This window comes from Bidens hawaiensis, unplaced genomic scaffold, assembly GCF_021521415.1.
Source record: "Bidens hawaiensis isolate Kalapana, Puna unplaced genomic scaffold, B.hawaiensis_p1.1 tig00031507_1, whole genome shotgun sequence".
In the NCBI taxonomy this organism is placed as follows: domain Eukaryota; kingdom Viridiplantae; phylum Streptophyta; class Magnoliopsida; order Asterales; family Asteraceae; genus Bidens; species Bidens hawaiensis.
This window is the reverse complement of record NW_027495323.1, coordinates 27,158-54,833: the sequence shown is the minus strand read 5'-3', so window position 1 is coordinate 54,833 and position 27,676 is coordinate 27,158. Positions and strand designations below refer to the sequence as shown.

The 27,676-nt window shown below is 33.8% G+C and overlaps 4 protein-coding genes, 1 non-coding gene and 1 pseudogene across 6 annotated transcripts; 2 read left to right on the top strand and 4 right to left on the bottom strand.

Moving 5' to 3' along the window:
* The first annotated feature begins 240 nt into the window (after positions 1-240).
* On the top strand, positions 241-1,823 carry LOC143582238 (uncharacterized). The gene is made up of 4 exons (XM_077064851.1): positions 241-637; positions 980-1,087; positions 1,212-1,330; positions 1,565-1,823. Exons 1-4 carry the CDS (start codon positions 374-376, stop codon positions 1,653-1,655), a joined length of 582 nt encoding a protein of 193 aa, XP_076920966.1. The 5' UTR covers positions 241-373; the 3' UTR covers positions 1,656-1,823.
* A 353-nt stretch (positions 1,824-2,176) lies between these two features.
* LOC143582237 (rhomboid-like protein 15) lies at positions 2,177-7,844 on the bottom strand (annotated as a pseudogene). The gene is made up of 13 exons (XR_013143945.1): positions 7,710-7,844; positions 6,564-6,729; positions 6,180-6,483; positions 6,065-6,097; positions 5,892-5,983; positions 5,748-5,821; positions 5,178-5,272; positions 5,023-5,092; positions 4,717-4,900; positions 2,859-2,913; positions 2,706-2,762; positions 2,553-2,627; positions 2,177-2,449 (listed from the first exon to the last, which is right to left on the bottom strand). The product of XR_013143945.1 is annotated as a rhomboid-like protein 15 (transcript).
* A 766-nt stretch (positions 7,845-8,610) lies between these two features.
* Positions 8,611-11,187, top strand: LOC143582236 (uncharacterized). Its single transcript, XM_077064849.1, has 4 exons — positions 8,611-9,051; positions 10,350-10,508; positions 10,689-10,770; positions 10,867-11,187. The coding sequence occupies exons 1-4, from the start codon at positions 8,722-8,724 to the stop codon at positions 11,019-11,021; spliced, it is 726 nt and encodes a 241-aa protein (XP_076920964.1). The 5' UTR covers positions 8,611-8,721; the 3' UTR covers positions 11,022-11,187.
* A 757-nt stretch (positions 11,188-11,944) lies between these two features.
* On the bottom strand, positions 11,945-12,256 carry LOC143582235 (molybdopterin synthase sulfur carrier subunit-like). Its single transcript, XM_077064848.1, has one exon. The coding sequence runs from the start codon at positions 12,254-12,256 to the stop codon at positions 11,945-11,947; it is 312 nt and encodes a 103-aa protein (XP_076920963.1).
* Positions 12,257-13,713: 1,457 nt separating this feature from the next.
* On the bottom strand, positions 13,714-13,785 carry TRNAE-UUC (transfer RNA glutamic acid (anticodon UUC)). Its single transcript has one exon. It is a non-coding gene; the product is annotated as a tRNA-Glu (tRNA).
* A 491-nt stretch (positions 13,786-14,276) lies between these two features.
* On the bottom strand, positions 14,277-19,543 carry LOC143582233 (syntaxin-132-like). The gene is made up of 14 exons (XM_077064847.1): positions 19,510-19,543; positions 17,103-17,167; positions 16,450-16,560; positions 16,305-16,361; positions 16,143-16,191; positions 15,960-16,048; positions 15,788-15,861; positions 15,647-15,689; positions 15,505-15,565; positions 15,369-15,394; positions 15,207-15,284; positions 15,019-15,099; positions 14,721-14,786; positions 14,277-14,644 (listed from the first exon to the last, which is right to left on the bottom strand). Exons 1-14 carry the CDS (start codon positions 19,541-19,543, stop codon positions 14,471-14,473), a joined length of 1,008 nt encoding a protein of 335 aa, XP_076920962.1. The 3' UTR covers positions 14,277-14,470.
* Positions 19,544-27,676: the final 8,133 nt, after the last annotated feature.

The window sequence follows — 27,676 nt, the reverse complement described above, 5'->3', positions numbered from 1 at the left end:
GTGGCTTTACATACCGGGACATGTAATTCATTACTCCTATCATAATGGACTAACATTATTAAAGAGAGACACCATCTAACTAGACAACGTATGATGCATTTAATTCAATTCAAATATGAGTATCTGCTATTTGTCCACTCACATTTAGGCAAAGTTATCAAATCTTTAATTTAACAATGTTTTTTTTCCTTTAATTCTTACATTACTTTTATATAGATAAATTTATTAATAGCAAAAAAATGTTAAAATGATATGTAAACTAAATATTATGACATCAAAAAGGAGACCCACAATTCTCTATAAATACACATAACATGATAGAAGTATAGACCCACTATCATTTCTCCAACATTGAAACAAAGGTCAAACATGTATGGAAACAACCAACGGAGTTGTGGAGACCGCGGTGCAATCCATGGGGAGAGAGGTGAATATGGCAGATAATGGTGAGGAGACGGCGACAATGAAGATATGGATAGCTGTGGATGAGAGTGAAGGGAGTTTTTACGCCCTCGAGTGGGCCCTTCAACATCTTCTCCACCACCATAATGTCGTCGATAAGAAGTCCAATTTTAGTGTCACGGTGGTTCACGTGCAACCTCCCTTTCAACCGACTTACACTGCCTTTCCACGGGTCCTGGTAAGTGGTGGAGCTCGAAAATTAGACCGGTTATTGAACTAGCCATGCTACTGGTTCACTAGTCGAATATTACAAAACTGGATGATGTCATAATTAATTATGTATAAATATTTATATTTAAAAGAATAAAAAATATGTATATTGTTTTTTATAAAGAAAAAGGAAAACAAGATAATGAATATAATTTTTTAGAGGGGATAACAAATAATTTGTTAGCAATTTAGAAGATCAATTTAAAATCTTATAATTTATAAAATAAGATATGTTTAAGAATTTCTTTTTATACACAAAACATTCAACGTTATAACTCGTCTAAACCCGATCAACAACTTCTTATACGCAGTTCTATTTGCGACATCTGGGACGAGAGAATCAGTGGCGAAAGCGGAGGAAGAAAGTGCCGCTAAAGTTCTTGCTCGTGCTTCCGAAATATGCGACCAACATAAGGTTACCCCATTTTATATAACATTTTCTTGATCTTTCTATTTTCTAGTAGTCTCATATTTTGAAAATATTTTATTTTCTAGATAGAAATACATATATAAAAAAATTTGTTTGATAATTCTGACAGATAAAAGCAGAGTACTTGGTATTAAAGGGTAAGCCAAAGGAGATACTGGTTGAAGCTGTAGAGCAAATGGATATTGATCTTCTTGTTGTTGGCAGCAGAGGCCTAGGCCAGATCAAAAGGTATATTAAACTATATTAAAAGCGATAATTATCAGTTTAATTATCTTATATAGTATTCGAGAGAGAAAAGGCGATACATCATACAAGTATTAATACCGTAAACTAAACTAAATCTAAGAATAAGCGATGGAAAATGTGTAAGCATGAAATTTATGTTTACCAAGTTATAAGATTTTAACTAACTATATTGTGCATATACATTTAACATTATAAGTGATAATCATGTGTTCACAGGGCTGTACTTGGAAGCATTAGCGATTATTGTGCACATCATGCCAAATGTCCGGTTCTTATTGTTCGTCCACAAAAGACATCACAAGGCTGAACTAAATGCACATTGATCGTTCCCAGCGAGTCATACAAGTATGGTGTTGATTGTGTTTTAATTATGTCGTAAACCACGTATATTGTGTCAGTGTCGTGGAAATAAATCGAGTTGTGGAGTTTATGTATGGTTCTTACTAGTTAATATACGTCATGTACGGCTGGCCATATCATTTACATATACATTGTCAAGTTTGTTTTTAACAATTGTACACAAGTATGAAGCTAAATCCATTGTTACAGGTTATGTTTCTATCTTTAATGGGTAAAACGGTTTTAAAAGGGTCAACTGGGTCAAACGGGTACAAGGCCATAAAACCCTCTAAATTATCCTATTTAGAAACTGAAATTAAAATTGAAGCAATATAACTGTAATGATATTTGACACTAGTTACTACACGCACCAAAAGTTACTATTTTGACCGGTTACATACGATTAAACCATTTGAAATGTACCAAAAGCTAAGTTTAGACCCGTTAATTAGCCAATTTCCACCTCTAGAATAACCAATTGTGGGTGAAAAGAGTGTTCCAACAAGCATTAATCATATACAACTTTCAAGTACATGAAACTCCGATCATGAACAGATATTTTCCATTTTTTAATTGTTCAAAAGTGTTACTAACGTTTAAAATCGTATAAACAGAAACTAAGAAGATTTTAAAAAAAGACGGTAAAATTAGAAACATCACTGGACATAGATGCAGATACCCGCAAACATGGGACCTACTTGAGCTGCATACGCGTGTCGTATTTTAATGTACTCATCAGCAACCAGCCTGTACATGTCATCCCTGCACACAAATAACAGCTCAGTAGAGATAAAACTTGCAACCACTTTCTAAAGATTAATTAGATGATTATTATAATGACAAACATTAATTATTAAAGTCACACCTGTTGCGTCATGAGTATTTCAACTGCTACATTCAAATCTCCATCTGCAGCTGCAATGGCGACTTCAACTTGTGTCTGAAACAACCCCAAAACAACATTCAAAAAACAGGAGGGTTGATAATATATTTTTCTATTAGCGAATGAATGTTTTACCTTATCAAAACCCATTGCTAAAAGCTTTTGAATATCCTCATCGGATGGAGGAGCACGCTGCTTCATATAAAATTAAATAATATATATTTAGTTACGTGAGGTAAAATACTAATACATAATCATAAGTCTGAGACCAAGGATAAGATGTATAACCTGACTGAGGGGGTCGCCCAAAGTTGCTGCTGATCTGGAATCTACCTCTGGCTGCCTAAATTATAAACACGCAATAAGTACGATTCAAATAACCTTTAAATTAATGACTCAAATTAGTTTTTTGATGCAGTTTGAACCGTGATAAGATAGCTTTTCTTGGTACTTATATAAAGCCCATAAATATCAAAATGCATTTGTGGAAACAAATTGTCACATGGTGTCTAGCGAGTGACTTCGATTTACAGATTTCAAAACTCAAAAGTAATCTCGCTTAATGCAACACAAAGTCTTAGCTTATGTCTTACAAATGTAGAATCACCCATAAATCCCAACTCAACTGAATTGTTCGAAAAAACTAAACATAATCATCAAATGTCCACTCCCAAGTCTTCTCTCTCTCTCTTTCTAATAGCCATCAAATGCCCTCAATTCACCTTTCCCTTATCATTGCTACTCAAAAGGGTCAAGCACTCCTGAAATACATGCTAAAACAGGTCAGCTCAAGCTGATGAGTTCCAACGTTTAGTATTTCAAACTGCTTTTTTGGTAAATATCATGCCATTTTAGAAAACTAAGTTAAAAGTACTAACAAAAAGATTAGTACACGTGTGAGGCTGCCCAAAGGTCCTCCTATCACACACGAGGCTTGTTCGAAGATCCTCCTATCACTTGCGAGGCTGCCCTAAGGTCCTCTACAAAGGGAAGGGGTTGAGTCGGTATCAATCAGTTACAGGAGGGGATAATGGAAAAAGTTGTTGAGTCGGTTAGGCTCGACCCTATCTCTTACTCTTGTTTCTTTTGAACTTCAAGATTATCTCCAAACCTCAAGATTATCCCATAAACTCATTGTCTCAATCTAATAATATAGCAAATAATATATTTAACTAATTTCCTGAAAATAAACTAGCTAATTATCTAAAAAATTTCAAAACGCATGTAACAGAAGTCACTTAAATTATGCATTTCGGGGAACAAGATGTAGAAATCAAACGCAACTCTAAATTCATAGTGAATAATACAATCATGCAGTCACTTTTACCAAATGCTTGGTGTCCCATCTCGGGATAACTTTTTTCATGATTGGATCAATATTAAGGATCCTTTTGATGACTAAACCTTGTAAAGAGAGCGGAAACGAATATGGTTAAAAGTAGCATCTAGCTATCACTATACGCATCACGCATGCTGACAGTGAGTAAGGTACCATTATAATCCCGATACCTAAGCAAAACAAGTAACTATTTCAGTTGTAGAATACATATTTATGAGTCGTACCGTCAAACATTCGTAACAAAAACACTAATAAAAAGTTAAAACTAGATTTTATTCAAGATAAATCTACTTCCAACTTTTTATCAATGATTCTTTAAGATGTTGACTATAGAATTCATAAATAGGTATTTTACAACCAAAACTATTCTATGTTTTTCTTAGGTGCCAAGATTATAAAGATACCTTATGCATTGGCAGCAAGAGAATGGAGTAGCTTGATACTACTTTTGACCATATCCGTTTCCACTTTCTTTACTGGTTTACTCGTTAAAGGGATCATAGATATCGATCCAAACATGAAAGTTATCCCAACACAGATTACCAAGCTTCTGGTAAACAATGACAACATGATGGTATATATAAACCACCACGAATTTAGCGTTATATCTCATTTTTACAACTATCTAGAACCAAGTGGACAACTTGAACAACTAGTTTCCACTTTCCATATGTGCATTTTGATATTTATGGGGTTCACATAAGTAGCAAGAAGAGCTTTGTTATCATGTTTGCTGCCATATTTGACGCCTCTACTCACGAGTTAAATGCAATTACAAACTAACTAACTAACTTAGAATAGCAATACCTTCTATTGTTTCTCTGTTGTCCTGCACCTATTGCTTCCTGACTCGAAGGGTGAACCGGGCTATTGCCACTTTCCAAAAGTCTAGCCTGTAGGCTCGAGTCAGAACCATTGGTGGGGCCTGTTTCAGTTTGAGTCGCACCAAGAGTCCTTCCACGCCTGGGAATCTGCTATTTTCTTCAGTTGACTATATAAAGTTTTAAAAAATTACACAAGTTATGGTAGATACATAAGATTACGGTTCAATATAGTTTTCTTAAAACAGTTAATGAAAGTACTGCGATTTTAAAATCGTAAGTAGTTTGATACCTGAGGAGACACCTCTCTACGTGGCATCCAAGAAGACAAGTTTGTCCACAAATTTCCAGCAAAAGTCTCACTGATAATATTATAAATATATATTGGAGAAAATATTACATATAATAGAAGAAATGGTGAAGGTTGAGAAATAAGAGACAAACTACCTGGATGTTGTGTTACGAGTAGAATACGTAGGGATATAACCAGAAGGATCACCACCTGTGCACATTATATATTTTGGTCTACGCACACAAGTTGACTGCAAAACAACAAAAACTGGAATATTAACAGATACAGTTGATACATTTTGGTCTACCACTAGTCCTAACTAAATATAATAGATAATTGTGTACATTATCATCATTTGGCAATTTTTTTGATAAGGTCAACTGAATATGAAGAGCGCACGCTGTTATTGCTAATGTTGATTGAATGTCAGTGGATGACACAAGTTAGAAGATTCCTTAAATTAATGTCTATGACTGTTGTTATTCTGGATAACTCTTTTGCAAAAGATTTCTTGATATACTTCATTTGGATAACGATAAACACAAAGATGGAATAAGTATTACGCAATTCTAAATGTTACAAACCGTTCATTTAATTGAATATTTATCTTAACAAATATTAGTACTTTATATATCATCCACTTTTTTGATCTTGCTTGTGTATACGCTTGAAGATATTACTAAATAGGAACCACAAACAAAACTCAATTTCAAAATGATACTTACAAGCCAAGAAGCTGATTCTATGCCCGAATAGAAAGAGCTACCCGGAATAATAAAGTTGAATAAACCATAAGTATCTGAAATGAGAAAAAAACGTGTTACAAAAACAAAACATATATGGAATAACACAGGTGGAAAAAAACCTACATGCAAATCCAGATAAAATCCCACATAAATGTCCAAGTAATGAGATGTTTGTCATAAGAAGCTGAAACAACACCAACAGCATCCATGGATACCTGAAGCGCATTTAATCATGTTACTCATGTACTCGATTTTTGTAAAACAAAATGTAAAAAAATATGAAATCAAGTACTTACAACTTAGCAGGAACATTAAAGAGTCCAAACACGCTGCAAAGGAGAACAAATAGATCAGTATCAAACACTTAAACTACCAAATTACTAACTTAGTGCCAATATTTAATTAACATACTTTCTAGATCGGACTCCACTTAAGCTTGTTTCTATAACAATCATGGAGAATAAAACACCAGAGAAGCCAATCGCACACTCATCCATGAATTGATCATATGAGTAAACCGGGTTGTAGGCAGCTATTAATGTGATTAAAAGGTGAAATATAGCACTGGTTGTAGCCAACAGAACGATCATATATAACAGTCGGATTGAACCCATAATTCTTTCCAACTCTGAGCCTAAAGGAACTAGCGCCAACATATTAAAAACAAGATGGAGTATCGAACCATGAAATAATATAGATGTGAAAACCCTATAAACTGCAAAAGAAAAGGGAATGCAAACATTACAATACTTGGATTAAGCCAAGCAATTATAGAATCAATACAAAGTTACAAACCTTGAAATTTTGAAATAACAGCAGAGGGCAAGAAGCATACTTCTAGAAACGAGTCGTATCCTGACAAAAGACAGACCAGGTATATAACAGAGCAAACTGCAACCACCACAGATGTAAGAAATGGTATGCCTTCCCACCATTGCTTGAATCTTGTAGGTAAACCTGCCTGTTGAGTAGAGGGATGTTCAGTTTTCAAGTGGACTCGAAATTCGATTCGAATTCAAATTCCTGATTAAAATTCGGTTTTTGAATATTCGAATACGATTCGAATTTACATTTTAAATTCAAATTATGCAATTTATTTATAGTTTATATATACAGACATAGTTATATAAATAAACACACACACATATATATAAGACTTTAAATTCTGACATTTAATAATCAATCCAATGATCAACCAAGAAACAATCAAACAATTACTCTATACCAATAAATGTGTAGAACTTTAAATCCATAATCTAGTTATCGGCTTTAAGTTTATGTAGTTGATTTCTAGTTTATTTAGTCTGTTACTTCATTTAATGGTTTGTTATTTCATATTGATTTCTAGAGCAATTTGTCAACAAGGGGTGTTGTGTGTTCAAATCAGACTCAAAAAAGTTGAAATTCAATACAAATCGGTTTGATTCGAGTTTAGTAATCAAATTCAAATCCAGCTTCAAAATTTGAAAATGTCGAATATCAATTCGATTAATTCAAGTATTCGGAATTTGATTGGTTATCTAGAATGGAATCAGTTATTCTGATCTATTAATAATTACTCATTTCCACTCTAGCTAGGGTTTGGATCAAAGCTTTACTTGATTAAATCAAGTAATCATCGACATAACAACACAATCAAGCCGATTCGATTAAACCTAAACTACAATATAGCACTCAATCATCCAATTTCATTCCACATTATCTCAGCATTCGAAATCCGTAATCTAACCACTTCAAAACCCTACCGCATACTCCCAATTTCAAATTCCAAACATATTAACAACAAATCTTACTCAACTACTAGTAATATTTTTCCATTAATCACTGAAAACAGTGCGATACATGAACACACACGGAGATAGTGGAATTGAAATTGAAGGTGATTTGTACCAGCTGAAGTGATAAATATTGAAGGTGTTTGATAAAATGAATGAATAATACCTCAGAGACAATGTTTGATCGCATCATTTACTGCTTCGGTGATTCAGTAGTGTGTTTTGAAGTCCACTCTTTCGTTGGTTTACTTGTAAAAGAAAATGGAAACTCATCGACGCTTCTCGAGTTTTGTTCCCAGTGTGACTGATTCTGCAAATGGGCCTTTGAGGCTAATCTATGAATAACCGGTCGGGTTATAAATTTGGTCAAAACCGGTTTGAGGAGCAACCAATTCGGGTCATAAGCTGGTTTTGGCTCAAAATTATATTCCTACTCATACAAATTGATTTGGGTTTGGGTATACAAACTGATGGTTTGGTCTGTTTGAAACTCGTTTTTGTGTTAATCGGTCAGGTCATCGTTGTATATATGGTTATCGAAAAACCCAAAATCAAATCTTAACTTCTATGCAACTGTAGATGAAGAAACTGAAACCCGGAGAATTTTGTTGATGGAATTTGATTTTGGAGATTTTTTGAATCGATCAAAAATCAGAAGAACTCGTAACTCGTATGTGTGTGTCGGTACATAGTCGAGAGAGACCGAAAAAACAAGCAAACAAACACCATCAGTTATATTATTACTTCGACCGAAGGCCTAATCCAATTAAGTCCAATTAATATAACACTTAAGTCCAAGTAAATTATTATTTAAACCCAAGCATAAATCCAATAATAAGCCCCAAATATTCATATTAGTGTTAATCAAGTCTTCACTCTGATGTTACCTAACTCGTTTAATCTTTAATGTTATTTTCTCAATTGACAGGTTAATCCGATACACTAAAATACATATGTCGATCGCTATGAGGATATCCAAACGGTCTTGTAGGGTCGGATTGAATACGTTTTGGGTCAAACTGGGTTTTTAAATTACCAACACGTGACTTGAACAGTAAACACACGCCACTGTTAAACCTCAATTGTATTTGTAATCAGTAGGCTATATTGTTAAACCGCCTCAGGATAGTAGTAGACTACTGTGTTGACTCAGTTAACCGACTCGCAAACCCTAGCAAATGGAAGCTGAAAACGTAAGAGATCATAATGACGGCGCCGGAGCTGGTTCCGACGACGACACTCCGACGCTGAGTGCACACGCTCTTGAAGCTCTTAGAGAGGTTCTATCGGAACAAAACCGCTTACTTGCCGCAGACAATGACGGAGCTACGGCGGCGGACGGAAAAGAGGTGCCGTTAATGACGGAGGACTGGAGATTAAGCCAGTTCTGGTACGACTGTGAGACGGCGGAGACGGTGGCGAGAGAAGTTCATGTATTGTGTACGTCAATGGATGTTACGCCGTCAATTGCGTGTATTGCTTGTCCTACACTGTATGTTTATCTCAAGGTAGTTGAAAGTTTACATTTTATAACTCAGTGTGTTAATAATAATATTTGTGTAACTGCGCAATTGCATATTTGAATATCTAGTATTCGGCTTCCAATATGTTTGATCTAGAACATGGCATATATGAGAATATCCATGTTCCACATTGGTTTCCGGATTATCATATTTAGAGCTGTAAATGAACCGTGTCGAACCAGTGTTGTAGAACTTGCTAGCGCTAGTCAGCTGGTGGGGGTACCGACTAGCTATTAATCTGACACGCAATGTATATGTAAGCTTCAGTTTATATATAAATTTTGATGTAGGCAAGTTTTAACCCCTCCTCAACCCACTCGGGACCGAAATCGCCCGAAACTGCTGGAAATTAGCTCCGGAATTAGGACCGACTAATGGCGATAAGAGCAATTAGCAATTAGTTAGACCGATTACTAAAATATTAATGAGTGCGTCGGTGCATCACAGATTATTGACTAGCTGTTGATTAAAAGCGATTTTTTAAACACTGACAAGTCATGTTTGTTTGTTAAGCTTTTATTGGACATCTAACTGAATGGAATTTCTTGTTCGTGTGTGTTAATTAAGGTACTGGAATTGTTCGTGAACGGTTCACGAACACAAATAAACACAAAACAATGTTTTAATTGATTTGGCTAACCAAATGGTCAGTGTTAACAGTTCGGTCTGGCTACTAAGTTTTTGTTCTTGTTTTTTAACGTTAATATTCATTAGTTAATTTACATATAAATTCATCAACAATGCTGACATATATATATATATATTTGTTTTATAGTTAATATTTTTGCTTTAATCTATAAGATTAGAAGTCATTGAAAAGTATAAGAAACCTTTAATGAACAAACATAAACAAACAAGCTTAACGAACATAAATGGACGTAAACGGATACATTTTTCAACGTTCACGAACACAATTGAACGAACTTGGCCTATGTTCGTGTTCGTTTATTTAGTTAAATCTAAAGAAATTTCTTGTTTTTGTTCGTTCATTTATTAAATGAATTTACATAAACGAACTTCCCATCGGACAGTTCGCCGAACGTTTGGTTCATTTACAGCATTAACCATATTCATCATCATGAATGTCATAAAATAACTCTCGGAATAATGCAATATGCATGATCTGTTGAGTTTGAAATGCGGATGAAATTTTGTAGTGTAAATTTTAGACGATTAAAGATTTGAAGTAAAGTGATATGGTTCATATTAATGGCAGGACTTACTGTTTGTATCAGATCAGGGCAGAGTATAGAAGAACATTAATATTTTATTCTTGTTTTCAGAAACTACACCCTGATTTGGCTGTGCAACTTCTAGAATACGACAAGCGGTTCGAGCAATACGGAAGTGAATTCACTTACTATGACTATAACGAACCATTAGAGCTCCCGTCAACGATGAAGCAATCATTCAGTATCATTGTTGCAGATCCTCCTTACCTGGTACTATTACTTGCATCTCCTTAATTATAAACTCATTTCAGAACTGCAATTATGACTTTATGAGAGCTTTTTTTTTATTCTCACTTAGAAAACTGAATTCTTCAGCTTGCAAACTTGTTTTTGCAATTTCCGTTATAAAATGAACTGCGTTTTAGTTATGCTGGTATTCATGATGTGCAGAGTCAGGAGTGCTTGGAAAAAGTATCTGAAACGGTTGGTTTTCTTAAGAAACCTGGAGAATCATACTTGCTTTTACTCACAGGTCCGATTATTTTTATTCTTTATTTTAATAACATGGTCTTGTTTCTTGTCTACCATTTTAGGTTGTGTATGTTAATATATGGGCTTATTTGTACAGGTGCAGTGCAGCATGATAGAGCAGCCCAACTCCTAGGTCTGCGCCCATGTGGGTTCCGTCCACAGCACTCTAGCAAGCTTGGAAACGAGTTTCGTCTCTTCGCAAACTATGATCCCGGGTTGAGATTAGGAGGTTGGGAGCAACAAGAGTCGTAGAGTTTTAATTTTGTTCAAATTCTGAACTCTGTTTTGTTAAGCGGTTTTGTAACTTTATCTACAGCAAGCAACATAGATAGTTGTTTAATTTTGAGTGTATGTTCAGATAATAATTATTCTGGCATATTCATATGTTTACATTTATTTTTGTATGTTTATTACAAGATATTAGTGAGTTTATAAAACCATCCATTATAGATTATCACAATCAAAATAACTACACAAATCATTTTTAGATGCGTGGCGTGTAGTGGATAAGTATATTTGGGTTCGCTTTTAATATCTATTCAATGGTGTAGAACTAATGTAATGTTTATTATATATCAAATTTGAGCGTAGAACAATGAGAGCCGACTATGTAATGTATGAAAGAAACACGGTTACATAATTGTCTTATGTGAATGGTGCACTCGACTGGTTGTTCCCATGGCCAACATGGAGGTAAATCATGTCCCTAGTATGGGGTGGTGCCGGGGTTTGATCCTCTGAGTCGTCTTCACACCAGATTCCCTCATCCTTTTGTATTTCACTTTAGGTGTTTGTACTTGGCATTGGTTCCTTAATGAAAGACTTGTATGCGGTTAAACAATCGCCTTATGTATTTCACTTAGAGCAATGAGCACCAAGTGTTACCATTTCACAGTTTTGTACTTTAAATGCTTTGTACTTTAAATGTTTTGTACTTTCATACCGGTTCCTCATTGCACAACGCATATAGATAGCCTTATGAATTTCACTTAAAGCAATTAGTGCAAGTGTTTTTCACAGTTTTGTACTTACAAACCGGTACCTTATCACACAACACATATATGGATAGCCTTATGTATTCCACTTAAAGCAATAAGTACAAGTGTTAACGTTTTCACAGTTTTGCACTTCAAATCAGTTGTTATTAAACGACACATATATAAATAGATACATTTCTAGCCACCACTTATAGGAGGTATGATTGCCAACTCATCCCGATTCTTAACAAGGGTCGACTCAGACGTGTATTCCTCGTTCAAAGCCAAAACCATGCATCCACGAAGCTCGTTCAAGCCCGGATATTTTGCAACAAGTTTATCAATGCAATCACCAGCAGTGGTACCAGATGACACTTCCAGTTTCATATCAGTCAACCCGGTTAGATCTCTAGCTCGAGCGAAGAACAGTACCTTAACCTCAAGACACTCATTCTTGTTGTTAGTTTGTGAAACGTCCGCTGTAACCTCGTCTGTAGGTGATGAATCCATGACACTAGGCCTGCATGAATGTTAAATGGATACATTGAATTATTCAAATAAAACCAAGAATGTGTGAACAAGGTGTTAACGAGCCAAGCCATTTGAGCTCCTAACTCGTTTAATTTATGAGAGCTCTATCTTGATTTCACCATGCTTTTAAGTCCGAGCTCGTTTATTATTTATGGAATATTAAATAAATAAAGCTACTTAAAATTTTTCATAAAACAAATATATATATTAGTTTTTAATAAAATTCATAATTTTATAGATAAAACTTTAATACAAATATACAAAATAAAATATTATATTTTTATAAACAATAAGTTTGTGGGCCTTTCAAATTCGGTATGCGAAAGTTTATCTTTGGCTCGATTATTAGATGAGCTCCAATTTAGACTTTTAACAAGCCGATATCAAGTGAGGTGCAAACAAGCCAAGCCAGCTCACGACCTACTCGAGAAACAGATCGATAAAAAGCCTGAAATAAGTCGAGATTTTCCGAGCCAGAGCATCAAACAAAGCTTATTCAGTTATCGAGCCCGAGCTCGAGCCGTGTATGGGAAGCTTGTTTAGGTCGTCGACCCTTGTGTTTATTTCAGTTTACCTCTTTTGGACTACTATATATTGCTTGCACCCTGCACAACTGAGCTCGAGTCGTGGTTTGGCTCGTTTAAGGTAATACTCAAGCTCGAGCCGTTCTTAGGCTTTCATAAATTAATTAATAAATTATAAACGATTTGAGCCTCAGCTTCAAAAAAACGACTAACGAGCCGATCTCAAGCTTTAGAAAAAGAGCTCATAACAAGCTGAGCTCAAGCTTTCATAAGTCAAAAAAAAGCTGCGCTTGGCTTGGCTATTTCACACCCCTAGGAGTTTCCAAACATTTCCAAAAGGTGACAACCAAATCCAAATGTTCTTCCCAAAGTTCTAAAAGTCTTGATGATGAATCTTGATTTTGCAAGAAAAATAGTTCACTTGAATTTGGATTTTCAAGCAAATACCTTTCTGAAATCCAGAATTGACCCATAAACATTTTTAGTTTTGAAACCCTAAAATGTTGAAATAGAGTTCAATTATTACTCAAATTCCCAAAGCAAGTTTTGTTATAATAGCAACAATAACCAGTTAACCTAGTTAAAATCCAAAACTTAAAAACATCAACTTATTTTGAGGATGATTTGAGTAAATAAAACTTCAGAATAAAAGAAACACAAAAAGAATGAAAGTAACAAAAGATTTACCTGCCTGTTATGTGGAAACCGAATTAATCAGAGCAAGATTATTATTCCAAGACCAAAAAGTTTAGATTTTGAAAGTGTTGTAATGAAGATTGAAGAGCTTCATCAACAGCTGTTTGTTTGACCTCAACAGCTGGTATGTATGTATGTATGTTTGAAGTGAGTTAGTGGGTTTGGACCCGAATAGGTTGACCCGAAGGATGTTATAAAAAAAAAGAAACAAAAAGGATCCATTGCCGGGAATCGAACCCAGGTCTCCTGGGTGAAAGCCAGATATCCTAACCGCTGGACGACAATGGATTTATTGAAGAGCATTATTTCTTTGTAGCTAAGTTCATACACAATAAAACGGACAAAGCAAACATCGTCAGCCGTGCCACAAAATGGGGGGTTCTTCGGCTTAAGAATCGTTACAAATAAGTACGAGAGTATAATTGTTAGTCATAATGAGAACGTACATGAGTTCCTTTTTACATTGATAATTATAGTGGAGAGATTATGGTTGATGTCATTGTCCACGTCATTGGTCCTCATAGGTGAACGGTCTAACAACATGCGATAGTGGTGGCTCCCGATTAAACCTCCCGGTACATCCAGGTCAACTAGTTATACCATTTTTGACCAATCCAACACGAGTAAAAAACCGATTTTTAAAACATTGGTTCAAAGTTCAAACCATAAAGGACATGCAATTTATTGTAACTGATAAGAAACTGATACAATATAAGATATCAGAAAACAAAAACTCATAGAACCAAAACAAATATATAGAAAAAAAATTACAGACAAAAGATAAAGCAGAGTCAATGGAATAAGAGAAAAAAAATGCTCACTTTACACAAGAATAATGAATATAATGTTCTATATATAATAATACCCTTCACTCAAAACTCTCAAATGGTATGCAATGCAACAACAAAAAATCACTATCTTGTCATCTTAAAAATCATTCCGATTATCTGTTCCGTTCGTCACTAGGCATAACCTAAGCGCCGTTACCACTTTTCCAAGGTTTGAGGACACCAACGACGACGACTGCAACGATTATGAGTAAAATTAAAATAGCAATGCACATCCATTTCCTTGAGTTCTTTTGTAAACTCTTTGCCTTGTAAAGAGCTTTGTTCCCATCTTGCACATGATCTACAGCACTCGACACCTGTCACACGCCATTGTTAATCCGGTTACGGGTCAAAGTCTTGGTTTGACCATAAAAAGTCAAACAGTTTAATTACCTGTGTTTCTATGTTGTCTAGCATTTCACCTTGAGCATCCACCAGTACAGCCATATCCATAAATATCTGCATGAATAATGCTAAAATCATTCCAATAATTAAAGTGGAATATAATATTTTCCCACATGTATTATGTATATGTTTTGAATGTGGGGCCAACCAGCTGTAGCATGATTGAAACAATCATATACCAAATGATTGTTAAGGGCAACTGGCTAAACTCTAAAGTTTAAATATTTATCAATTTCTCCACATGAATATGATAAAATGATTTAACATCATATACACATATACACACCTGTTGCAAGTCAAGAAGCTTCCTTTCTACTTCTTTTACTGCATCATGACGTTCTTGTATCTCGGCAAGCGTGTCAAGCACCTACAATAATACAATAACAAAATAACATATAAATCAATCAAGGTTTGTGAATCCGATTTATTAATTTATTTCCAGGGGGGGGGCTGTGACTGCAACACAAGACTAACCTGTCCTCGACCGTGCTCTCGGATTGCTTTTTGAAAAATCTGTTCACTGTCTCCTGTCTCTATCAGTCGATCAATTGTCTGCAGAATTATTTCATTAGAAAATATGTGTACGCTTTTTCAAAATTATAAATATTGTTTTGAGAAAATAAAAATATGCCACACCTCTTCATCAGCCTTGGTTCCCGTAACTGAAATAGTTAAAAAAATAAAAAATAAAAAGTTATTAAGTTTTATATGAAATGTGATTGTGAAAACATAAGTTGCTGACTATTTTTGATGTTCGAGTTAAGTTTAGAACCTGTATAAATACGCCTCTCGACCACCTCACGGTGCTCTTGATGGATGTTTTCTCTTAGAGCCTAAAGAATTATGGTAAAATAAGTTGAGTCAATAGCAAATACATACAACAGATGAATAATATATACACGCATAAGCAATACCTGAAATTCAGCCATCTTGTCTTTAAACTTTTTCTTCAGAGAACTGCAAACGATGAGCAATGTTAATAAAGATGTAAGTCAAAATAATCAATCAATTTCTTTCATTCATAAAATTTTAAAGGGAGGAAGATGGTAGATTACAGTGTCGTTGCAGTTCTTGATCGGTCTACTCCCGTTCCTTTTCCACACCCAGGCTTTTGTCTGTTTGCCAAGTTCTATTTGATGATTAAAAGGAAGAGTTATAGATTAAATAGTTTTTAAAAGGAAAGAAGATAAAAATAAAGAGATATGATGCATATGTTCTAATTCTAACCTCCTTGTCAAGTTCCTCAATTTTTGATTTAATAAACCGAGCAATTTTTCCAACTTCATCCACATCTTTCTCCATATGTTGTTTGATCGCTGCGCATATTAACATTCATTTAACCACCTATTCTATATCGATAATTAAAAAAATAAATAACAACAAAACCAAAATAAAAGAATTGAAGTTTACATTTCATAGCAGCAGCCTTGGTTACGGCCTTTGATTCTTCATGAGCATCCTGTATAAAACATAGATAACATAATTAGTTCGGTAATAATAACTATCACGATATCAACAGCATTTTTTATTCTAAATATAGCTCAAAAAGTAATATTTTTACAAATAGGAGACCTGGAGTTTTTTGAGTAGTTTATTCAGCTTCTCGTATTGTTTCTCAAAGGCTTGAACCTAGTAAAAGAAAAAAAAATAACAAATAAGTTCTATGAGTTAAGTTAATGACATTAGGCATGTAAAAACAAGAAAGTAGATTTGTGACCTTCTTGAAAAAATCATCCAATCCTAACTCTGAAGAATCTCTGTTACGTTGCGTTCCCATTTCAAGATCTTCACCGCCATATTCTTGATCTCGAGGATTTTCAAATGATTCCTACAAAACGTTATTCAAAAAATATATGTCAACACAAAATAATCAAATTATGAGTGGAACAAAAATCTCCAAAACACTAGAAAACAAATGCATATATGTTCTTGAAGATGGATTATAGCAATCATTTGCATAATTGTCTGATAAGATCAATGTAAATATCCTGAACAAATGCGTGAATGACAGATAAAAATGTTGACTTTCTAAGATTGACTAGATAAAAAGTGACAGCTTGTAGGGGTGTGCATGAAACCGATAAAACCGAACTGAAACAAAAAGCCGACAGTTTGGTAACTTTGGTTTAGCGTTTTTGTATAAAAAACCAACCTTTCAGTTCTGGTTTGGTTTAGCACGTAATAAAAACCAAATTTATAGGTTTTAATTATTAGAAGTAATTTATAAGAATTTAATAGATATGTAACTCACATATTTAGCCCAAAAGTGTATAATAATCAACTTGTCATTAACAAACAAAATAATTTAGTACCAAATTTATTATTTCCGGCCAAGAAATTTTTAAGCTCAAACGTCAAAATCGAAAAGACCGAACCCCAACTGAAACCAACGGCTTTCAAGAATTCAGAACCCCAAACTTCGGTTTTAGCCCAAACTGAAAAAAACCAAAAGCGAACGGTTTTCAAGAATTAAAAAACCGAAATCTCGGTTTTAGCCAAAAGCAAACCGTGCACACCGCCAGCATTGAGCATGAATTTGACTTTCTACAGATTACTTTTTCAGTAAGTGATGTCTTTTTTTCAAAGAATTTAATTTAAAGCTAAAAATTGAAGGTTTCTAATGAAAACCTTAATACCCCTAAATTATATATAACATATCAAGCATTAATAAAGAAAAACTAAAAAAATACAGGATCTAAAACTAAAACCCTAATCTAAATCCTCGTGAAAGCAGCAATCGGAATGTGTAGAGTTGTAATCAATGCTGCTCAATTATTATTCAAATATCCAGATGTAAATAATAAGATAAGCAAACAATTGAATTGAAGTTATATTAAAAAGAAAGAAACTTACAGATAAAAGATTGTTCATATTGAATTGAAGCTAGATCTTGCTTCAAGAAGACGAAGGTTGTTGTTGGTGTTGGTGTTGGTGTTGGTGTTGGGAGATCAATAAAATTGGGTTTGTGTGTGTGTGAGGGTTTATTAGGTGAAGAGAGAATTTGGGTGACACAACGTGAAGACAGCCTAAGGCTAGCCTGCTTTTATTATTATTATTATTATTATTATTATGAAAGATACAAGAGCATCAAAAGGGTTTTCACAATATTATTATTATTATTATTATTATTATTATTATTATTATTATTATTATTATTATTATTATTATTAAGTCTAAATAATTTACCATAATTAAGTATAGTATTAGTATTATACAGAAAAATTTCTTTTTTATTTTTTAAGACAAGATTCGTATTATTTATTATTTATAAAATATTCATTAAGTAACACATATATTACACGAGTTGAATAAATTCGACCGTTTGAAGATGATTAGCTTTTATAAAATTTATATGTTGATTGTTATTAACCATTGATGGCATAAGAAATAATAATATTTAAAAATTGTAAATAACAAATGATGAAGATATAATGATTATAAAACTATACTTTAAGATAAAATATAATTGTATTGCAGTGATTTGGCAAGCTCTAAAAAACTATTCGATTAATATCAGTATTTAATTAACTGTTTAATTTAATTATTTATTATAATTATTTTAGGAGAGAGCGTTAGGATGGAGAAATGGAAAAATAATAATCTATAGTGTTCCAAAGATATCAACCTCAATAAACTAACTAACTTATTTATTATAATAAGATACGTATATTTGTGGGGTTTTATCTGACTAGTTTTTCTTTCTAATAACTTGGATTAAGCATTTTTGTTTTTTTACTACAAGAGCATTATTGATCGTATATAAAAAACACAAATTCAATGTCGGAAGAGGAGGAAGAAATTCTAGGTTATTAACGGAAACGTTAGTTAATGAAGAATAAAAAAAAAGACAAGCAATTGAAGAGAGCAATGAGGATGTGGTTGTGATGTTGCCCATATGGTGACATTCTCTTATTTAGTATGTGATTAGCCAAGTTGTTAAAATCATATTGGACAGGGTGGTTGGGTTGAATATCGGTTTTCTTGTTAGTGTGTATGGGTTAAACTGTCAATGGTTTTTAGCGAGGGGGGGGGGGGGTGAGTGGTTGTGTGTTGTTGAACTAGTGGCCGGTCAAGTGATCAGACCGACATTAAAAAAAATTTGTGAAAATAGTTTTAAAGTTATAAAATTTAATATTTTGACCTCTCATGTAAATGAGAAAAGCACTTTAAACATGTTTAAGTGTTATATTTCTGAATTTCTATAATTTTTTTTTCTAATATACCTTACATATGAAAGTGTTTTATTTTATTGATTATAACAAACATAACAGTAATTGGAATAGTATTAATACTCTACACACTAATAATGTACAATTTAAATATTTTTAAAAAAGTAATTATAATGTTCATTTTTTAGTTTGGTTGGTTCAATGATTAATCCGGTTTTTAAACATTTGTTTTAACCCAATGAGATGTAAATTAAACATGAATATTAAAAAAAATACAGACAAATTCAGAAAAAAGGTTAAACTTAGGTTTTTTTAAGTGATTTGTAATTTCAAAAAAGAAAATAATTTGATAGCATATTACTTAAGCTAAATAGATAATTCACAACTTCTAAAAAAACTTCATAATTTTATGAAGTTGATTCAACACTTCTTATTAGGGATGAACTTAGTATCAAAAGTCCTATAAAATAAATACCGGCTCAGATACCTAAAATATAGGTCCCTACCATTTGCTCATCCTTACTTCTTATTCTTAGTCCCATTTCTTCATACACGATTCACTAATTTTCATAAATAATTCAAAATTTTGTAAAAGTTTTAACACATACCTAGTTTGAGCCCCTCCACATCCCATATTCCCATTGCTCACACTTGACTCAACTATCAATTTCAACTTAACCAAGGATAATTGAAGATTAAATAATTTAACTAGTTGCTTTTTGAGGAAAAAAAAATGTTTTATTAAATTTTTATGAATATTAAATTATGCCTTTATATATATTTTTTTCCGGAATTAAAATATGAAAATAGTTTTACAATGTAGTAAACTAACACAATTTCAATGACCTATACAAACCTTAGAAAATTATTGTGCTTGACTACATAAAACATGGATCAAGAAACAATACCTTAAACTACAAGCTTTACAAAAGTTGCAATCACCATCATATTTTGGTTAAAGTATTCATGAATTGCAAATGCAAGACTTACATTCTTACAAAAGCTGTGATCATCATCTTTTTAATTATGGTATCAATAAATAATTAATCATGTACCTTTTTTCTAATTTCTTAATAGCGTTTGAAATCACCATCAATTATCAACATTCAGGTGAGTCTTCTTGAGACAGGGCGTTAACCGTCCATACTGTTTATGACACTAAAAAGGAAACCCACAACAATGATAAAACCTCTTAATCATGTTTCAAAATTGAGACATTAAGAATTAAGATCCCAGACCTTACAATAAGGCCAACTGCATGCCATCACTCCATGAATAATGTACAATAGTGTGTTTTGTAAAAATCATATGGTCTAAGAGTCTAACCGATAAAACCAACTACGATCATTGTTATCTAAAAGGTCTTGCCACTTCATCGTTTGACCGATTTTTAAATGATTTTGTCCTCTCTTTGTCAAATTTGTTTTTTTTTTGTTTTTTTAACGACCATTTGAATTACCTAATGGGTCACGAAGTCATCCGATCATCTTTATTTCACCCTTAGAAAGAAACCTAACATAAATAAAAACTCATTGATCCAACTTGAAACCTCTTATTATTATTTTTCTTTTCACATGTGGGACATAAGCCAAGACCACTTGACTTACTTCAACCACATGGATTGGGGATCAGTGTGATAGTTGGAAGTGACATCAATAAGTATATATATGATAGTTGGGATGATGTTAATTAATCCAATAATTATTATATATATAACATATATAACGTAACAACCTGTAACATATAATTCTAGAATAAACATGGGATAACAAAATGAAAGAATATGTTGTATGTTGCCTAAATCACAAATGATTGGAATAATGACTAATGGATAATTGATGATCCCTCCAATCACGCTACCTCCACCGAAAAGTTGCATATCTTTTTTTAAGGAACAACAAAGAGGATTTTTATTAAAACCGACATTATTGACTAGAAAGACTAATCATATCCATGATAATATATTTAAAAATACAACATTATTGTTACTTGACCAATGATGGACTAAACGTAAAGTGCATCATCGGATTACAATCAATCAATGAGAAAAACCACCGGTATAACAAGAAAAGTACAATTGCATATAAAAAAAAATCTCCATTTTTTCATGTTACCACCGCTATATAGATTGCTCACCAAATTATAAAATTGATATATGTTGTAACTTATTATTTCACTTTATTCTTAATAATTTGTGCTCACTTTTTGGTACACGATATAAAAGTTATTATTTTGTTTATTATTTTTATATTGCTTTATTTGCATAAAATATCTTCGATTAAAATAATTACAATATTTGAAGAATAAAATATTGTGAGATCAATAATATATTAGTATTATAAAACTATATTGATATTAAAATTACTAGTATTGTTGTTAGTATTTTCCTCCTTATAGAATAAACAAAATCTATACTTCTTTAAGGGCATGTTTGGGATTCCTTATATACACCTCTTTATTCCTTATTTAAGGAGTTTTCATAAGTTACAAAATCCTAACTTATGAAAACTCCTTTTTCCTTCTTTAAATTGTTTAATAAGTTAAATTACTCAAACACTATTTTCTTCTATAAAAGTGAATAAGTCATAAGAGGTAAAAATAAGGAAACCCAACTACACAAATTTTCAGCCTACATCATATAATGCTATTGGTTCGACTTGAATTGGTGGTGGTGTTGGGGTTTGCATTGTGGACCTTAAAGAGATCGTTGTACCTTCATATGTGAATTCGTAAAGTGCATATCAAACTAAGATCGTGTTTTATGTGGATTTGATATATAGGGGTGATTAACGGGTCAAAACTAGACTGGTTTAGGGCTGAAACCATTTAACTGCTAATCAGAAACCCGAGGAACACACACACACCCACCCACACACACACACCCACCCACACACACACACACATATATATATATAGAGAGAGAGATGGTCGGTCTTGGGTAGTCTATATTTTTTTTTCAATGCCATAATACACATTATAAGATCCGTCAAGATCAATAATAAAGAATACTTTGACAGTTTAAAAAGGTATGAAAGAGAATGAAAATTTGTTGAAACTTTTTGCTAGATGGTTATGGAGGTACGAAAATAGTGCTTGAAGAGGTAGGGTCCTACACCCATCTAAGAGGTAACAGAGGCTTTCACAAGCGGATCTACATAATCCGCGGGACAATCATGCACCAAGTACAAAGTACAGGGCGTCGACGTACATTCTACCAGGCGCCAAACTGTAACACCCACCAAAATTTCTTGTAAAAATATCAACTTATAGTAGAAAGGGTCAAAATATGACGACCAACATAAAAACATTCAATAGCCATTTTAGTAAAGGTAAACCATTCAATTAACCATGCTTTCGAAAGAATAATAATTTGTGGATGAGGATTAGAATATTATATTATTGATGTGATGCGAATGATTTGTGTTATTTTCGTCAATATTATAATCCACTATTATGATATGAATGATCCAAATATTAGATGGAGTCTAAAGTCTAAACTGGTTTGGGTTAGAACAAGTTTCAAGTAAATTGAGTTAATGTAAAAGTGATCGTTTAAAAATATAGCAATTTAGTTCGGGTCAAAACGGGTTCTGCGTAAAACCCCTTCGGACCAAAACGGGTCGTTTTAAAAGAATTTCAGTTTGGTTCGTCAAATCGAAACAACTCAAATTATTTGAAATGATAAAATTTTGGTTGTTCGATTGCAAACTACAAAGGTAAGTGTTTTTTTATGTGCGTCTTTTAATTATTGTTCATTGATTAAGTTTGTTTGATGATATTAGATGATTCTCCAGTAACTTAGTAACAACTTAGTAAACTGAAGCAATTTGATGCTCGTCTACATCTAACACTAGGAGTCCTTTACTTGCAAAATAATTTGTTTTCGTATTTGTAAAATTTGCAAAACTTACAGGTTTATAAATTTTTGAGCATTATAGTGTTAAGAGATTTATGAATTCTATTGTTTCATATAACATTATTAAATGTAATATAATACATGTTTTTTCTTTCATGCTTCTAATGTTAATACAAAAAGATTTTTACAAAATTGTAAACTGTAAATGCAAAACTTCTTTATACATATAACATAGTATAGATAGAAGAAGCATAGATATAATATATTTTATTTTTCAAATAATATATGTACATACTACATATTGAATAACATTGACTGTATTTTTGTTATTTGAATGATCGCGTGTTTCTAAAGTTAGTTAATAAAATATATTTGGGTGATCCCGTGACTAATTAGACCTCATAAACGGAAAAAAACACTTAACTCAAAAAAGTATTAAGAGTTAATTACCACCCTACAGTATGCAAGCCGCCAAGTTTTATAGCAAAATCTATGGATGGGCAAATAGTGGACAAATAGTACTGTATACCGATATCAAGATTGTAAGAAAATCAGTATTGATACAACTTTTACCTACGACACCAGTATTGGACCGAGCTTTTTCAATACAAGTATCAGGATTTTAAGAAAATGCAGATCGGGAACAGTATCAATATAATACCGAGCTCGTTCATTAAAAAATATACAACCTTTTAAAATTGACCAACAAGGCAACGAAGTCAAAATCAATAATATTAAGGATGTGCTTGGGTGAGCTTCTTATTGAAAAGTAAAAGTAGTTTTGGAAAGTAAAGTTTTGAAGAAGTTTTGTCACACACTTTTTTGTGAATAAGCAAGACTCAAACACCCCATTAAAAAGCAAAACTCTCACATAGTAATACATTAATACTATTACTCCTCTATACAGTGCCGTAGCCACTTCTTAACGAGGGGTGTCCCCCGTCTCTTGTGAAATTTATTTTAGTGTTAATATACCAAAAAATTCCCGATCGACCCTTGTAAAATTTTGACACCGACCCCTGTGAAACTTTGAAGCCGTACCCTGTATAATTTCAAGACGACCCCCATAATATTTTGAAACTAACCCTAACAAAAAATACAATGACAATTTTATAAATATAATTATATAAATGTTATATAAACAATTTTTCCTATTAAATTTGACTTTAATATTAACAAGTTCATTAGTCCAATATCCAATCCAATTTTTAAGCCCAAAACTCAATTCAAACCCTACTCAATTTTTAGCCCAAAACCCAATCTCATTCTAACTTCTAAAATTTATTTTTTTTACCGCCTCTGATGCCTCACTTCGTGTAACATCATAAAATTTATAATGTTGAATAAAGAAAGTTACGTTTAGTGATTTCGCGTTATTAATTAATTAATATCGAGTAAAGAACGGATCATGGATTTAGATTAATTGAGATGGGTTAAATAAGAATGGGTTTTAGGTCCATGGGCTTTAAGAGATATAAATATCCCCTAAACCAACCTAAAACCCTAAACCCTCATTTCATTTCCATCATAATCTCTACACACCCAAGACACACACAACCCGAACCAAGATCCATAGGCGAGGACCCGAGCTTGTTGGTGCTAGATCGTCGTGACGAACCAAAGCAACAAGACCAGCTCGTGTTCGTAGTTCGACTCATTTACGGTACGTTTATATCGAGAACTTGTTCGTTTAGGTTTGGATTAGTATAGAAATGATAGATCTGTGTTTGTATGGAAAAAACGAATCCAACAAAGCTAAACTTACTGAAAATGGTTATGATTTGATGGGTTAATCTATTGATAAAAGAACCCGTAACCTATATGCCTAAATCGCACCCTTTAAACATCAACGTTAGGTCGATTTGATGGTTGGGGTTTGTAGGCGCTGGTCAGACGATTCCGTGGATACCTAAATCGAGTTATTTGGTTAAGAAACGAAGATGATTAAGGGATTCAAGAACGAACAGTAGCTGCAGCTAGACAACTTCGCCTGCAAAGCTAAGTTCGCCTGATGACAACTTCGCTGCAAAGCTAAGTTCGTCTGATGACAACTTCGCTGCAAAGCTAAGTTCGCCTGATGACAACTTCGCCTGCAAAGCTAAGTTCGCCTAAGGTTTAACTTCGCCTAAAGCTAAGTCCGCCTAAGGTTTAACTTCGCCTAAAGCTAAGTCCGCCTAAGGTTTAACTTCGCCTAAAGCTAAGTCCGCCTAAGGTTTAACTTCGCCTAAAGCTAAGTCCGCCTAAGGTTTAACTTCGCCTAAAGCTAAGTCCGCCTAAGGTTTAACTTCGCCTAAAGCTAAGTCCGCCTAAGGTTTAACTTCGCCTAAAGCTAAGTCCGCCTAAGGTTTAACTTCGCCTAAAGCTAAGTCCGCCTAAGGTTTAACTTCGCCTAAAATCAAGTCCGATTAGAAAATAAATTAAAAACGATAAGTAAAAGTAAGCTAATACTAGGCCACCAGATTAGATCAGGCGAGTATTGATACGTGTAACTTATACAGTCAGCCGAGCTCAGTTAAAGAAGGGATTTACAACTATCGGAGGAAGAAGCAGAGTTCAAGTGAGTTTCTAGCCCCATTCCTTGTTATGTTTTCGGGGCTGTGTGCATACTCGATGTGTTGTTAATACATTTATCCTGAGTGATAAGTGTATGCCATATGTGATATATGTGATGGATATGAATGATTGCTTGTTGGTACGCGAACGATCTTCGGATATTGCGCGTACTGTCAGGTTAAAAATAAAGGTACGAATATTATATATCGAAGATGTATGAACATTACAAATGAATACTTGTCGGGGCGTGAACGATCTTCGGATATTGCACGTATCGACAAGGGGTATGGTTGTTAAATGAATGATGTAAGGAACGCCTAGAGTGTTCTTATGCTATAATGTAATTATTGTATATGTGAGGTATGTGTATACAGGTACACGAATGGTATGTGAGTTCTACATTCGACATAGTAAGTTAGGATGGCAAATCCCTCTAGCTTCTGTCGGACATAGACTCGGCTGGTGATGGCGTAGTTAAGGACTGCGGGCCTTATACGTAATATAGATGATAGATGTAAACGTAGATAGGGACGGTGGGCCTTATATGTGTCACAGATAATATACGACAACGTAGTTAAGGACTGCGGACCTTATACGTATTATAGATAGGCATCAGCATAGGAAAGGACTGTGGACCTTATACGTGCTGTATTGGTATTGTGGTAGCATAGGGGAGGACTGCGGACCTCGTACGTGCTAAGTATTTGTATTGTGGTAGCATAGGGGAGGACTGCGGACCTCGTACGTGCTATGTATTTGTATTGTGGTAGCATAGGGGAGGACTGCGGACCTCGTACGTGCTATGGTTTAGGCTGCAACATAGGGAAGGACTGTGGACCTTGTACGTGTTGTGGATGTAGGATGGTATAGGGAAGGACTGCGGACCTTGCACGTACCATAAATGGTGAACATAGGTAAGGACTGCGGATCTTTTACGTGTTCACTACCTTGAGTACAGGTATAGACAGCGGACTATGAACGTACTCTCGGTAGACTGAGGTTAGTGATTGTAGATATGTATGTATGTATGGTAGTAAGTATGTATGTAGAACAGAAGGGTAACTAGTTAAGTATGGATATGTATCTTCGGATATGTATGTATGTGTATGTATTGTGTGGCGTCCGATTAACTAGAACTCACTCAGCGTAGCTGACTTTTAGTATGCACGCAGGTGAGTAGAATGAGACAGCTAGCTTGAGCGGGCACATGGTGGGCGAATAGGAGACTGGCATCTGAAGACTCAAGATGTATTAATGTAATTGACGTCATTTTGAAAGACAAGAATGTTTAATTAAGGCAAGTTTTGGATTGCTGTAACGTTTCATGAAAGTTTTTATATTCCGCGAAAGTTTTAATGAACTCTGATTTGTAAGAACTGTGTTTATGAGTAAATCCGACGCTAAAGTAGGACTACCGGGTTCGGGACCTTACACTTCGTCCTTTTCTCACCAATCACCGCCTCACCGGAATCGGAAATTCCGATCAATCTCACGTCCACTATTGCACTACAAATTGTTTCCAAGTTTCCAGCAGGCAACAACCCTCACGCCCACTAAAATTGTTTCCAGCCTTCCAGGTATAACATAATACATTCAATTTATGTCTCATTTAGTTTGGCTTTTAGATTTTTAGGTTTATGATATTTAGACTATGTAAAAAAAACAAACATGAAAAATCTCCACTATTATGAGTATGATTGCTTTAATGAGGTTCTAGATTTGCAAATCCAAGAGTTTGGGGACCGTTTTAACGAGGTAACATCTGACTTACTTGTTTCTTTGAGTTGTTTGACTCCTTGTGATAATTTTCGGGCATTTTCTATTCCAAAAATATTACGATTAGTTGAGTTGTACCCATATGATTTTGATGAAAGTGATAAAAGAAGACTCCCGGTTGAACTCGCGACATACATCGATAATTTGAAAGGAGATAAACTATTTAAAAACTTGAATGGTTTAGCAAGTCTTGTTCAATTAATGGTTCAAACAAAGAAACACCATTCATTTGCATTGGTGTATCGTTTATAATTTATTAAAGTTAGCTTTCGTATTACACGTCGCAACCGCAACCGTTGAAAGATCCATTTCGGTGATGAAGTATGTGAAGTCTGATTTGCGTAATCGAATGGGTGATGAAAATTTAAGCGATAGTTGTATTTGTTATATTGAGAAAGACTTGCTTGTTAATGTTAAAGTAGATGATGTAATGGTTAGATTTCAAAAAATGAAAACTCGTAGAGAACAACTTTAATATATTTGTTATCTAATATTTTGTTTGGTAATCCTCTTTTTATATATATATGACCCGACTCGACCTAATTCGACCCGACGGTTGTATTAGTATTGACCATAAAAATTCCCGACCC

Bases quoted from the DNA above. Each gene is read 5' to 3' on its own strand.
- LOC143582235 (XM_077064848.1), bottom strand. From the start codon at position 12,256: ATGGATTCATCACCTACAGACGAGGTTACAGCGGACGTTTCACAAACT.
- LOC143582233 (XM_077064847.1), bottom strand. From the start codon at position 19,543: ATGGGAATATGGGATGTGGAGGGGCTCAAACTAG. The intron at 16,362-16,449 runs GTCACAAATCTA...TTCTTTTACTAG, and splicing joins TGGATGATTTTTTCAAGAAG to GTTCAAGCCTTTGAGAAACA. The intron at 15,566-15,646 runs GTATTGCTTATG...ATAATTCTTTAG, and splicing joins ACAAGATGGCTGAATTTCAG to GCTCTAAGAGAAAACATCCA.
- LOC143582238 (XM_077064851.1), top strand. From the start codon at position 374: ATGGAAACAACCAACGGAGTTGTGGAGACCGCGGTGCAATCCATGGGG. The intron at 638-979 runs CTGGTAAGTGGT...AACTTCTTATAC, and splicing joins ACACTGCCTTTCCACGGGTC to GCAGTTCTATTTGCGACATC. The intron at 1,088-1,211 runs GTTACCCCATTT...TAATTCTGACAG, and splicing joins AAATATGCGACCAACATAAG to ATAAAAGCAGAGTACTTGGT.
- LOC143582236 (XM_077064849.1), top strand. From the start codon at position 8,722: ATGGAAGCTGAAAACGTAAGAGATCATAATGACGGCGCCGGAGCTGGT. The intron at 9,052-10,349 runs GTAGTTGAAAGT...TCTTGTTTTCAG, and splicing joins CACTGTATGTTTATCTCAAG to AAACTACACCCTGATTTGGC. The intron at 10,509-10,688 runs GTACTATTACTT...CATGATGTGCAG, and splicing joins TTGCAGATCCTCCTTACCTG to AGTCAGGAGTGCTTGGAAAA.